Source organism: Trachurus japonicus, chromosome 17, assembly GCF_045865225.1.
Source record: "Trachurus japonicus isolate A0001 chromosome 17, Traja_1.0".
Lineage (NCBI taxonomy): Eukaryota > Metazoa > Chordata > Actinopteri > Carangiformes > Carangidae > Trachurus > Trachurus japonicus.
In genome coordinates, this window is record NC_140923.1 from 12,311,535 (window position 1) to 12,324,632 (window position 13,098).

At 40.6% G+C, this 13,098-nt stretch overlaps 1 protein-coding gene across 1 annotated transcript; it reads right to left on the reverse strand.

The window, feature by feature from the left end:
• Window positions 1-4,971: 4,971 nt before the first annotated feature.
• Window positions 4,972-7,419, reverse strand: LOC146970217 (uncharacterized). The gene is made up of 2 exons (XM_085805910.1): window positions 6,127-7,419; window positions 4,972-4,989 (listed from the first exon to the last, which is right to left on the reverse strand). The coding sequence occupies exons 1-2, from the start codon at window positions 7,417-7,419 to the stop codon at window positions 4,972-4,974; spliced, it is 1,311 nt and encodes a 436-aa protein (XP_085662036.1).
• Between the last annotated feature and the right edge of the window lie 5,679 nt (window positions 7,420-13,098).

Consider the following 13,098-nt stretch of genomic DNA (forward strand, 5'->3'; position numbering starts at 1 on the left):
TGTTTGCAAGTACATATGATCTAACAATCCAACAATTTTAAGCCGTTTTTTTCCCAGCGCATCTCAATTTTAATCCTCAACTGAGGTACAATCAACATCACGGAGGTAAAAAACAAAACAAAACAAAAGTCAAACCAGGTCTAATGCTTCGATGTAAATGTACTGTGACAAGGTGAAACATCAGAGGCCGAGACGACATGAATGATAATAAAGCTGATACTATGATTCACTCCTGCTCAATGCATCACGTCATTGACTCTTTTATCTGGTTCAACACATAACTGAGACTAAGTCATCCAGTGACAGACTTGATACACCTGATACACTGAGGTTGTCCTACTGAGAAAACATGCAAGGAGGAAACAAGGAAATAGAAACAATCCAGAAGTAGGTAGGTTTACCGGTATGCAATCTAAATGCAGAGTGTGAAGCCTGACTTGTTTTGGATTGATGATGAGATTAATTAGAATGGTTCTTCTTGGGTTAGGGTTAGGGTTAAGGTTACTATAGGGTTAGGTGAAGTAGAAAATGACACATTACTCTCCCTATCTGGCCAACGCCAGACTAGGTTATGGGAGAGCAGGGCAAGGCACGCTGCCACCTCCCACGTGCTTTCATGACCATATAAGACGTAAAAGAGAGAAGACGAAGAGACAGCAGAGAGGGGGAGGGGCGAAGGGAGACGGTGTCCAGTCCAGTGTTGGATCTTCCAGTAAGTGGCCACTGTCCATCTTCTGGTTGGCCAGTTGAGGCGTGCCCCCCCGAGGTGGTTAGTTAGGGTTAGGGTTACTATAACTACTTTTACAAAAAGTGTATGTCATGTATGCAGATGATGTAATTGTCTCCCTGTCTATGAAATGTTTTGCTGTGCAACCAAAACAATGGGCCCAAAAAAATTTGCCCTCCAAGACAAATTAATTCACCTTGACCTTCAAGGTTCAAGGTGTCTTTATTATCCCCAATGGGGCAATTATTTGTGCAGCCAGCAGAGAGAAAAGGAAGAACCACATCATACATTCATAACATAAAAACACATAAAAGAACCATAGACTGTAAAAAGAATGGACGTAGCACCCGTGACGTCACCCATTGGTTTGGGGGAGTCTGTTTTGTGCCGCTACTACAGGGGTTTGAACTGCGCCATGTTGGATTTGACTTTGACTTGACCTAATAACAGTAAAACGGTAGAGTTTAAAAAAAAATTCACCCCCCTCAGAGTGTGTGCGGGGGTAGAAACTATCGGTTGAGACCAAAAAACGTGCTGACACCAGGCTTTGATCATGTTTATTGAGGATGTAAAGTCGGCTATTTTAACATGGGGGTCTATGGAGAATGCTGCTTTCTGACACCAGCCCCCAGAGGAATCCGAGGGGATTGCAGTTTTTTGAACGCGGAAGTGAGCTTCACTTCTCAGACCGACAACTGCCCCCTTGAAAAGAACTCATCAAACGGTGGAAATAATAAATACAGCATGAGAGCGTGATACAAAATACAGCATACACGTGATACAATAAGATTAAATAAAAGGCAGCCCAAGGATTGATCTTGGCTCTCAAGGATGAGGGCCTGATATATATTGTTGTATTTAGATTGGATTGCTCTTTATAGGCCTATCCACAGTTTTTTAATGGATTGTATTTGTATTGTATCTGTGGCTCTAGTGCTTGGTTTAGTTATGGTTACCAGTTATTGTAAACTATACCAGATGTCAGGAATTGGAAATAAACAGGGTGAGAGTGAAGTTGGTATCAGATGAGGGGAATTATGAGTGAGACTACAAATGGCTTTTGTCTATGAACCGGTCAGTGACACAAGGTTTGTGTTCGTGCAGAAAGTTGAACAAGGACTTTATACAAAGCTGTTTTTTTTCCACTGCAAAGGTGTTTCCGCCTGTCTTTGTATGTGTCATGACTCATGATGGTAAAGTGTGATAATGGGGACACATGCCGAGGCCCGACATACCACAGAGGTGGCTCTGAACAGAGTTTATCAGCATGAGAAGTGTCACAACCTGTAAAATACAGATAAAAATCTTCAGAGGTGTTTCGCCGCGATCAAGATTAGAGCTTGGTCGGAAGATGTGAGCCGTCCTTGTCTGTGAATTCTCAAGTAGGGGAAGTCTGTATGATCCCTTCACATGATGGTGTCACAAACTGGCTCGGTGAATGTGACAATGAGGGAGACCACACAAGGTTTAACTAAGAACAAATAATTTATTATAACTAAAACATAAACCAAATTTACAATAGGGTATGGAAGTCTGTAGGGTTTATCATGAGTGCAATGCATGGATGAGTGGTATGTGTGCTGTGGAGGTGTGAAGGTGCAAAACCAAAACGGATGTCAGCGAGTGGAAGGGAGAGAAAGAGTGAAGCACATGGCTGAGCCTTTATATGAAGAGCCCAGGTGTGGCGAATCAGCTGACGACCCTAAATTGGCTGCCAGGTCAGCCTCCAGCCCATGAGAGGGTCATCACACCCCCCCTCTTAAAATCAAGGTTCCACCTTGACCTCTGAAACAAAACATAAGACAACCATATTATATAATGTAAACACTAACATTTTCACGTTCCCTTGGTTGGCGGTACAAGGCAATGTCTAATGACACAATGTGAATGATCTACCAGCAACCACCATCACGCAGTCCTACAGATCTGTACCCTCACCCAGCAACCTTGGATCCAAAGGAGCAATTTAAGGATGAAATACAGTTAATAAAAGGGGACAAGTGATGTGCAGGTAAAACATAATAAATTGCCAGTACATTACCTCAGGATGATGATTTATTTTCTCAGGAACAAAGGAAAGGGAGGATCCAAAGTGTGGCATCAGAGTATCAAACAAAGTGAGCACCCAAGCTCCAAATGTCCAAACCATGACTTGTAGCAAGACAAAGCAACTTAATGCCACATCTTCACAAAATCCCAGCAACCAAACACAAAATTAACATAGCACTAGCCCAAAGTAGCAAATCCAAAGGTTCCTCCAAAACCAAAAGCTCACAAGCCAACCAAAAGGCCTCCAAGGCACAACACAGAGTAGGAACCACCAAGCTACTGTGGTATATTGATGTGTTGATGAAAAGAAGGGATTACCGCTGACACGTCTTCGCTTGTATTCAAAAAAGAAGTTTATTAACAAGAAGAAGAACAGTGTACAAAAATGCCGAATCGTGGAGCATCTCATGGTGCCAATGTGAGACCTCTCCCGACTGGCCCAAAACCTTCCCTTTTTATATGCTGGCTTATCTCCAAAACTCCACCTTCTCCGGACAGAGAGAAACTTCCCGAGACCAGATGGTCAAGGACCTTTGACCTGACCCTTTAACTTTTAGGCTAGCGAAAAACCCCATATCCTGTATCCTATGTTTTTTACCCATTAGAGAAGACAATGGGTCATTCAGTCGTCTTGGACCATGCCTATCTCCTTAGGTCAGATGACTAAACAAATAGTAGAACCCATTAAGCTGATCAGTTCACACATTCCTTCAGTTCAGAGAAAGCACACATAATATGAAGATAAGATAATACAAGACATTTAAGCAAGAAAGTTAAGGTGTATAATACACTACATATTTCCCCCCTTCGAGGCTCGTAGAGTCTCGACACATAAAAGATAACATACAATCAAATGATTATCATAATGAAACAAACAGACACTCTTATATAATGTCTATAATGAAACAATCATTAGCAATAAAACAATTTGTGGAGTGTGAGAGCGAAAACCTGCCAGGCAGCCAATCTTCCTTAAAGTTTCCATCAAACAATCAAGACAGGAAATTCTCTCACGGTCCCTCTGCCTTAGGCAACCACTGTTTAGCACTCCAAGCCAATTAGAAAAGAAGAAATTCTTAAAACTTGAATGAAACAATTCAGTAGATACATATGAAAACCTCAGACAAATAAAATCAAAACAGTGTCCAATTTCAGGCTGGTCAACCCATCGGATCCTCCATTGGACCTGTCCCTGCCTAACATTACTCTCCCTAAACGTCAAAAAGAAAGAAAACATCTGAGGCTCCAATATCCACATACTAGCAAAAACATACAGTAGTGAGTACATATCATCATGAAAGACATCACACTTTAATGTCAAAAAGCATTCCATAAAAACACCAAATTAAATTATACTGCAGTTCTTCCACAGTGTCAATCTTCAATGTGGTCAAAATACTTAAGTGTCCATAATGTTCAGGGCCCTTCAATTCATTCACATTCTTCATGTTCAGATGACTGAATCTTCTCAGAACATCTGGGTCCCCGAACAGCCTGGCACTTTCACAGTGATCTCTCTCCAATTTGTTCTAGGAGGGAGAGAGAGAACAAACCGGTATCTTTGCAACAGCAAATACATTTCAAACATCAAATGCACATAAACACATAAATCCCTATATTTTTACTAAATCAGTTTTGCAATTGTATCCACAGACTTCTCATCCATTATCCAAGCAGAAGTCCCCTCCTGCTCATGACATCTCTTCACAAAAATGTGGCAAAAACCTTGCAAAATTTTGACGAAAACTTGGTTAACTTGGCAAGTGACTGAGCATCCACCTGGTTATAACCCTGGTTATAACCCAATCAGTCTATTTAAGCAAATAAAATCCATACTATAACCTCCCCCCTTGCAACATGGGCCAACCCATGTGCTTCTTAAACCGTCAGACCTAAAAGGGCTGAGAGCACTATTATCAATCCTTCATGATTCTCCAAAGACCAATAGAATCTTAAGTGTCACCTCTACCTATCCACAACTATTTCTTTATTTCAAGAACAGCTTCCTGTTTGTAATTATCTCAACTTTCTAAGGTAACCATACAACTTCACACTGTGTAAATTAAGCTCTTTGAATATACTGTATGTTACTGCAATAAGTATAGTAAGCTTGCTAAATTTCTAATTTGTCCTTGTATTATTTAATTATACATTTTACACTGGAACTTTAAGAGGCAGCAGCCTCACACTTTGACTCAAATTGGGCTGTTGACCTGAGTGAGTAGTGGATCCCACACTTACACTGGAGACACATAATTTTCTTACCATGCCATGTTCTGTCCTATTTCATTTTATTATGAGAAAGCCACTTTTGTGGATAATTGAGTGAGACTTTTAGAATAAGATATTCTTTTTTTTTTTCCAACAGTAAACCAACTAATCAACATTTACCAACACAATGAGTTTAAACATACTAAGAAATATTTCTTATGCAGGCCTACGTTTCATTTTATTACACTATGGCAATAACAATAATTCTTAACTATATAAAGGAAAAGATGGAGAATGACAAAAAAACAACTGTTTAGACTTCACATTTCTGCTCATACTACATGTTACTGCCAAAGCAGTGCAATTTTACTTTCTTTACTTTAGCATCTGATGCATGTCAGTTTGGTCAATAAATGCTAAACTACAACTTATGAATTCTACGAGGTTTCACTACTATCAACAAAAATCAAAACAATACAACACATGAGTGTTGAGGAGTGGCTGTTCAACACTGCAACATTAACCTCATTCAGACAAGTATAAGTCAAAATATGTCCTTATCCTGATGTTGATATTTTCTCCTGCCCTTCCTAAATGTTTACATCTTGTTTTGATAATATGCCAGGCAATGCAATGGACAGTTGAGACATAAAAGGAGAACAAATTAACTGGTTTTAACGCTAGTGTCATCACAGAACACAAAACATCTCTTCTCAAAAGTACAGATAGGTATAGGCTCCTGATACCAGTATAGGTATTGCAGTTTTTTTATTTTTGTAGCAGAGCTCAATTGATTTTGTAAGAGGTACCAACTGACACCTCCCTTTCGGATTTTCTGGGCAGCCCTAGAATCCTAGCTGTGGACCCCTGAGAGGGTTCACCAGTCCTCGGAATGTCATTAGTTGACCTCTAAAGCCTCTTGGGATTCCTCTGAAATTCCCTCTGAAATTTCCTCCTCCTACTTTGTTACACTCACGAGCAAAATGACCAACCAGTCCACAATTATAACACACTTCAGGAACTTGTTGAAAATTTAGATTGAAGTTTCCTCTTGCTCTCCCTACATTTCCTTGACCTCTTCCTCTCCATGCCTGCTGCTGCAGACCAAAGGTCGGCTGTGCATTATAAACAAAAGGTACCGCTGCACAAGGCTGTTTTGGCTGTGGTTGCAGCTGTGGCTGTGGCTGTGGCATGGGCTGACTTATCTCAGGCTGGTTCTGCATAACTACTGCCTGCTTCTTCTCCTTCTTCAGTTGAATCTGATTTAACTGTCTAAGGATCTCCTGATCTTGGTCCTCCTGTTCATGCTCTTTCTTTCTATACAGCTCTACTTGGTATGCTATGTGATCTGTATAAACACTCTTTATCATGCTCCCTAAACCAACCACTTCTGCTACTTTACTCCTCACTGACAGTGGCAACCCCTTCTGAATCTTAGCTCGCAAGATTGATTGTTCCATCTCACTGTCATCCGAATCATGTCCTGTAACATTTCTCCATACCTGATGAGCTCTTGACACATAAGATCTCGGATTTTCTTCTTGTCCTAATGGTTCAAAAAGAATATTATCAGGGTGTACATTTGTTGGAAATGTATCTCTTAACACTCTATACAGTCGACCTCTATTTGCTCCAAACAGTTCTGAATCGTTCACAGTAGATCCCACATATCGATTATATCCAGCTTTCTGTAAAATCTCTTCCATGGCTGGAACCCCAATAATATTTACCAGAAGTCTCTTAAAGTCTCCCATGGTAGGCTTTGTTTCCACCATAATCTCCTTCAACTTTAAAATCCAAGGATGTGCTCCATCCTGAAGAACGGGTAATTGCTCAAATAAATCTGGCATAACTGTATCATCCCAAGGTTTATACACCGGATTCTGTCCTCTGATAACCACTGGACAGATCTTATCAGACTTATCTTCCTCCCTTGCTGATTTTTGGGAGGCTTTTTTCAATAACTTTTTCTTTTGCATTTGCAAGTCCTGTAATTGTTCCTGTAATAATCTCCGGCCTTTTGGTGTGGTGTATTGGTCCAAATATTTAAGGCATTGATCTATACCTTTATCAATCCTACTTAAAGTTTGTCGTCTATCTTCTTCTTCCCTAGAAACATGTTTTGTCTTGGCATGCCTTCTTGAAAATGAAGGACTCTCATTATCCAAATCTCCATTACTATCCCTATTCTCATTTTCATCTTTGCTTTCCCTTTCACTTCCTTCTCTTCTTCTTTCTGCACTAGCCAATAACCTTCTAACTGCTGAATCATATCCTCCCACAGCTTTTTCCTCATCACTCTGATCTTCGACCTCCTCCTGACTAATTACTGGGAGCTGAGGATACATTTCCCTAAACTCCTCCTCCTTCTCATAAGGTGAGGGTCTCTGTACTGGGACCAAATGTGAGAGGAGTATATCAATCTCTGCCATCAACATTTCTACTTTCTTAACATTCTTTTCTACTTCCTCTACAACTTTCTCTACAACTTTCCCATAACCTTCATCCATTTTTGACCCTAGCTCTTTTCAAGCAACTGGAGAATATCAAACTCTATTTGTCTCTTCTCTTTATATTTTTCACCTTTTTATTATTTCGATCACTTCATGTGGACACCAACAACTGTATTATTTTGATTAATAATTTAGGATTATTCTTCTAGTTCAACAGGAGTATGTACTTCTGGATTGTTTACATCTATTTTATCATTGTCATGACTCCCATTTATTCTTGTGCTTAACTTTAACTTAACTAATTATTAACTAAATATTATTTAGTTTATTTATATTGATTAATTCATTTATAACCTCTGTATTGCCAAGGTCAGCAAAAGAAAGATGAAACAAATAACTTCAAAGGAATTCAAAATCTTAGAAATATTAGAAAAATGACAACCTCACACAATCTATCATATCTATCAAATTGCAAGAATAAAATTCCCCAACTCAACATTAATTAACCTTTATTGATTGATCAGTCCTTTGCCAAGTCTTCCTTCTAATTAACTACAACATATGTATGATGCATGTACTGTAGATGTGTGTACTAAATGTAAATGAGTGTACTATTATCAATCAAGCTAAATATGCATCAACAATGTCAGAAAGAGTCTGTGGATAAAATCACACTGGCCTTTATCACTGGATCCAGATGCATGCGCTGTCGTCTGCAAGCCTCAATCCTTGTGATCCAAGCCAGCTGTCCTCTGTCCGTCTCTAGACACACCTCTTAAACTCTGGTCTCCTCCTTGAACTCTCGCTCCATGAAAGGAAGACAGACAAATAGTTCAGTGTTTTATAAAATCACTAGATACACAAAACACATTCCTACTGCAAGTTTTTCCTTTCTTTCAAAAATTCTGTATTATAACTTTAGAACGTTATAATTTTCATAAAAACATTCTCACTTTAAATAAGTGTTTTCCCAAAATTAATCAGGCTTTATAAAAAAATTCTCTCTTTATAAAAAAAGTTTCTTATGGATTTATTTTCCCAAAGGTCCCCTTAAATAGAGGCTCATAGCAAGTTAATCACAAAGTCCCCTTAGAAGATTCTTAAGGTTTATTTCTTATTAAACGTCCTTTAAAGATTCATAAACATCCTTCTCAGGCTCATATTTGTTAAAACTTAAAGAATATATAATTATATATATAATATAACATATTATAACTTACTCAAACGTCTTATTCTTATACGTTATTCACTCTTATACCTTATTCAACATACACTCTATCATATCAATTACTCATAAACTTTATTCACAAAAGAAAACCAATCTTCACACACACACACACACACACACACACACACAAAAATGGGGATTTAACAAACAAACACAAAACAAGTGATCACATATGTATTAAAGCTTCTTTCTAACTCTTTATTCTAACTTTATTTTTACTCTTAATAAACCCCCCTTTAACCTTATTTCTTTTAATATCCCAAAATGTCCCTCTATTTTACCTCTTTTTACTCAAAAAATCCCTCTATTCAAATCCTTACCCCCCTTTAATCCTTACTTTTTATATACCCCCCTGTAACTTTCCCTCTATTGAAATCTTTAACCACCTTTAACTTTACTCATCCTTACCCCCCTTAACCTTAAGTACCCCCCAACAACCTTTAGTACCCCCCAACAACCTTTAGTCCAAATTCCCTATACCCCCCTTTTTGCGTTGCCTGCAACGCAAACAAAAACCAAAAACCAAAAATGAAAGACCAAAAACCCCCCTAATTTAGAAAAATTTAGAACGATAAACAGCTTCTAATCATCAAAGCAACAATCACCCACACAAAGATTCTTTAACGGTGTGACCCAACAGCAGACAGACAACAGCTCCAACAAACAGACCAGCACATAATATTGTGAAAAACTCACACTGTCCAGAAGCCCAGATCGATGCAGGAGCCGGCTGGCTAAAGCTGAAGAAAAACTGAAGAGCCACAAACACGTCCAAGTTCGTGACGCCAAAATTGTGGTATATTGATGTGTTGATGAAAAGAAGGGATTACCGCTGACACGTCTTCGCTTGTATTCAAAAAAGAAGTTTATTAACAAGAAGAAGAACAGTGTACAAAAATGCCGAATCGTGGAGCATCTCATGGTGCCAATGTGAGACCTCTCTCGACTGGCCCAAAACCTTCCCTTTTTATATGCTGGCTTATCTCCAAAACTCCACCTTCTCCGGACAGAGAGAAACTTCCCGAGACCAGATGGTCAAGGACCTTTGACCTGACCCTTTAACTTTTAGGCTAGCGAAAAACCCCATATCCTGTATCCTATGTTTTTTACCCATTAGAGAAGACAATGGGTCATTCAGTCGTCTTGGACCATGCCTATCTCCTTAGGTCAGATGACTAAACAAATAGTAGAACCCATTAAGCTGATCAGTTCACACATTCCTTCAGTTCAGAGAAAGCACACATAATATGAAGATAAGATAATACAAGACATTTAAGCAAGAAAGTTAAGGTGTATAATACACTACACTACAACAAAGCTCACAGTCAAGCATGAGCTGTAGTGCTAATGTTCACAAATCTACCAGGCCAACTATCAAAGCGCCACCACACAGTCAAACCATTTCCTCACAACTAATTGTCCTGATCCCAACTTACAAAACCCTTAGATCTGAACATCCTGAGGTACAACAAAGCAAGTACAGCGATAGCAGGTACAGATCTTACCACATCACAACCACAAACTGTTTAACATTACAAACCCTTGAGCAAAACACCAATCAATCCACATACAAAATCTAGTAGAGCCAAAGCCACAGTAGAGCCCAAGTTTCCCCCCCAGTGCTATCTGACTTTTTCCACTTTCTGGCTGAACTATTTCAAACCTAGTCTTCGGACAGGTACTTGTGGTGGGTACTTATGCACTGATTCCACCAGTACTTAAAGGCAACCAGGAACTGGCGACCCTCTCGAAACTGGGGAAATGCTCCTGTGACAGTTGAGGTTCCTGTCACTATGTCCCCAATTGATCATGCGCCCTGGCTACTTGGCCAAGGGGATGTCCCAAGACATTGTCTTCAGCCACGTTCTCCGCCACAGTAAAGTGAAAACAATAAACTGGTTGGTCTCCCAATGAGATCAACCACTTCAGCCTACAGAGGGTAAACTTGGCTCAGAAATCTCAAAATGGGTTTGCAAGTTAACATAACTGGGAACGACTGCTGCTCCCTTCCGACATCCACTCAAATCAACACCACAGAACAAAGAAACGTTATCTAGCCAACAGAACCAAAAAACTTTGTGTGACTCCCCCAAGTTACTGACCATGGAACAGGATGATCCCGGACGAGCCCCCATTTGTCACAAACTGGCTCGGTGAATGTGACAATGAGGGAGACCACACAAGGTTTAACTAGTGTGGCAAGGTGAAGAGGGCCCGGGCGGGGATTGAACACACACGTCCTCGTGCTTCCACGCAGGCTGCCACACATTAGGAATCCATGGACCCACCCCTAGTGCTACATGGATCCTGCCAACAACGCCAGAATGTGGCAAGGTGAAGAGGGCCCGGGCGGGGATTGAACCCACATCTCCCGGGTAAGAGTCATGCGCGCTTGCCAGTCACCCAAAGGGACATCCCCTTGGCCAAGTAGCCAGGGCACATGATCAATTGGAGGCATAGTGACAGGAACCGTCAACTGTCACACTAAGAACAAATAATTTATTATAACTAAAACATAAACCAAATTTACAATAGGGTGTGGAAGTCTGTAGGGTTTATCATGAGTGCAATGCATGGATGAGTGGTCTGTGTGCTGTGGAGGTGTTGAAGGTGCAAAACCAAAACCAAAATGGATGTCAGCGAGTGGAAGGGAGAGAAAGAGTGAAGCACATGGCTGAGCCTTTATATGAAGAGCCCAGGTGTGGCGAATCAGCTGACGACCCTAAATTGGCTGCCAGGTCAGCCTCCAGCCCATGAGAGGGTCGTCACAATGGTCTCTAGGGGTGTGCATTGGCACTGCCCTCACGATTCGATTCGATTACGATTCAGCAGGTAACGATTCGATTCGATTCAATTCTCCGATGCATTGCGATGCATTGCAATGCATCAAAATTCTACTGCACACAACATGGCAAATTTTTCATCAGACATGAAATATTGAACAACAGATTTTATCGGCTGCTATGTATTATCACTCTCCTGTATCTTTGACATAATTGTCATAAAATAAAATAAAATTGAATGGTACAGGTATTGGATATGGGATTTTAAAACCTGAAAAAGAAAACAGAAATCACTTCTAGGGCTTCCCCAAAAAATTAGCCGACCAAAATTTCATTGGTCGATTGGTCGCAGGAAAAAACAAACAAACCTTTGGAGCCGTGTCTTGTCAATATTAACGCAAAATCAATATGACTTAACTATATGAAAGACTACGGGGCTTTTATTTTGAAGGGCCCGATACAGGAAGTCGTGACACTTTCTGTTGTGGTTGTTTTTACACGGCACGGCAGGTCTCTCTCTCTCTCTCTGCATCAGAGACCCCCAGCCTGAGCTCAGTCACTCCCCCTCCTCTACTGTGTTTATTGGTGATAAACGGGCATACTGCCTGTAGTAGCCTAACGGTAAAACCCGACCGGCTTGTTGAGTCTCGGACCCAACACAGCCAGACTCACGAGCGTTAATTAATTAATTCTCAACCCGACCGCGGGTGAAAAAAAAAAAAGGAAAAATAAAGCCAGCGGCAACACTGCTACTGCTGGTGCTGCCGCCTGCCGCTTAGCATGTAGCTACAGGCTGCGCATGTCGTTGCTACGGAAATGCCCCCGGAGGTAATTGAAACTTCACAACTTTATTTGAGGCCAGAAAATAAACAGTGACATAATCGATTATGGCACGTTGCCGCATCGATGCTGAATCGTGCATGTCCCGCATTGCAATGCATCGCCGAATCGATTATTGTTGACACCCCTAATGGTCTCTGCTCTTTGTGCTCTGAGGTCTGTTCAGATCAGCAGGATGTCCTCATGCCCGGTCCCATCAGGTCTCTGTCTTGAAAACTAGGTCCAAAATCAAGTCAATAAAAACCTCAACCTCTTTAGATACACAGCTGGTTGAAAGTCTGTGAACCCTCCAAACATGGTGCCTGTGATTGATGCCAAATAATTAATTTGGACTCATCTGTCCAGACAGTGGACTTCTGGATGCTTCTGGTTTGTCCATGTTCTCTCTGGCAAAAGGTTAAATGGGCAACTTGGTTGTTGTTTGTTGACACATGAAGATTTATCCCTGATGCTGCTGGGCATCTCTCTGGGGGTCGGCCTTTACCTGTCAGTGATTTATTCTTCTTCTGGTGCTTCTTGGTGTAAGTTTTGATGGCCGTCCACTTCTGGGCAGAATTGTGGTGATGCTAAGTTTCCTCCGTGTGGAAATTATTTGTCTTGCAGATCTTATAGAACCTTTTCCTAAGGAAGTCTCATTTAAACGTCTGATTAATTGGTTACTCGACCACCCACATGTATTACCTACTTGACTTTACCAATGCAGTTGGGGTTCACTTACTTTTGCACATAGCCTACTCTGATTCCATGTTTGGTGTATGATTTAAGTTAGGGGGTTGGTTCACCCAAAATTCAAATTGCACTCATTAT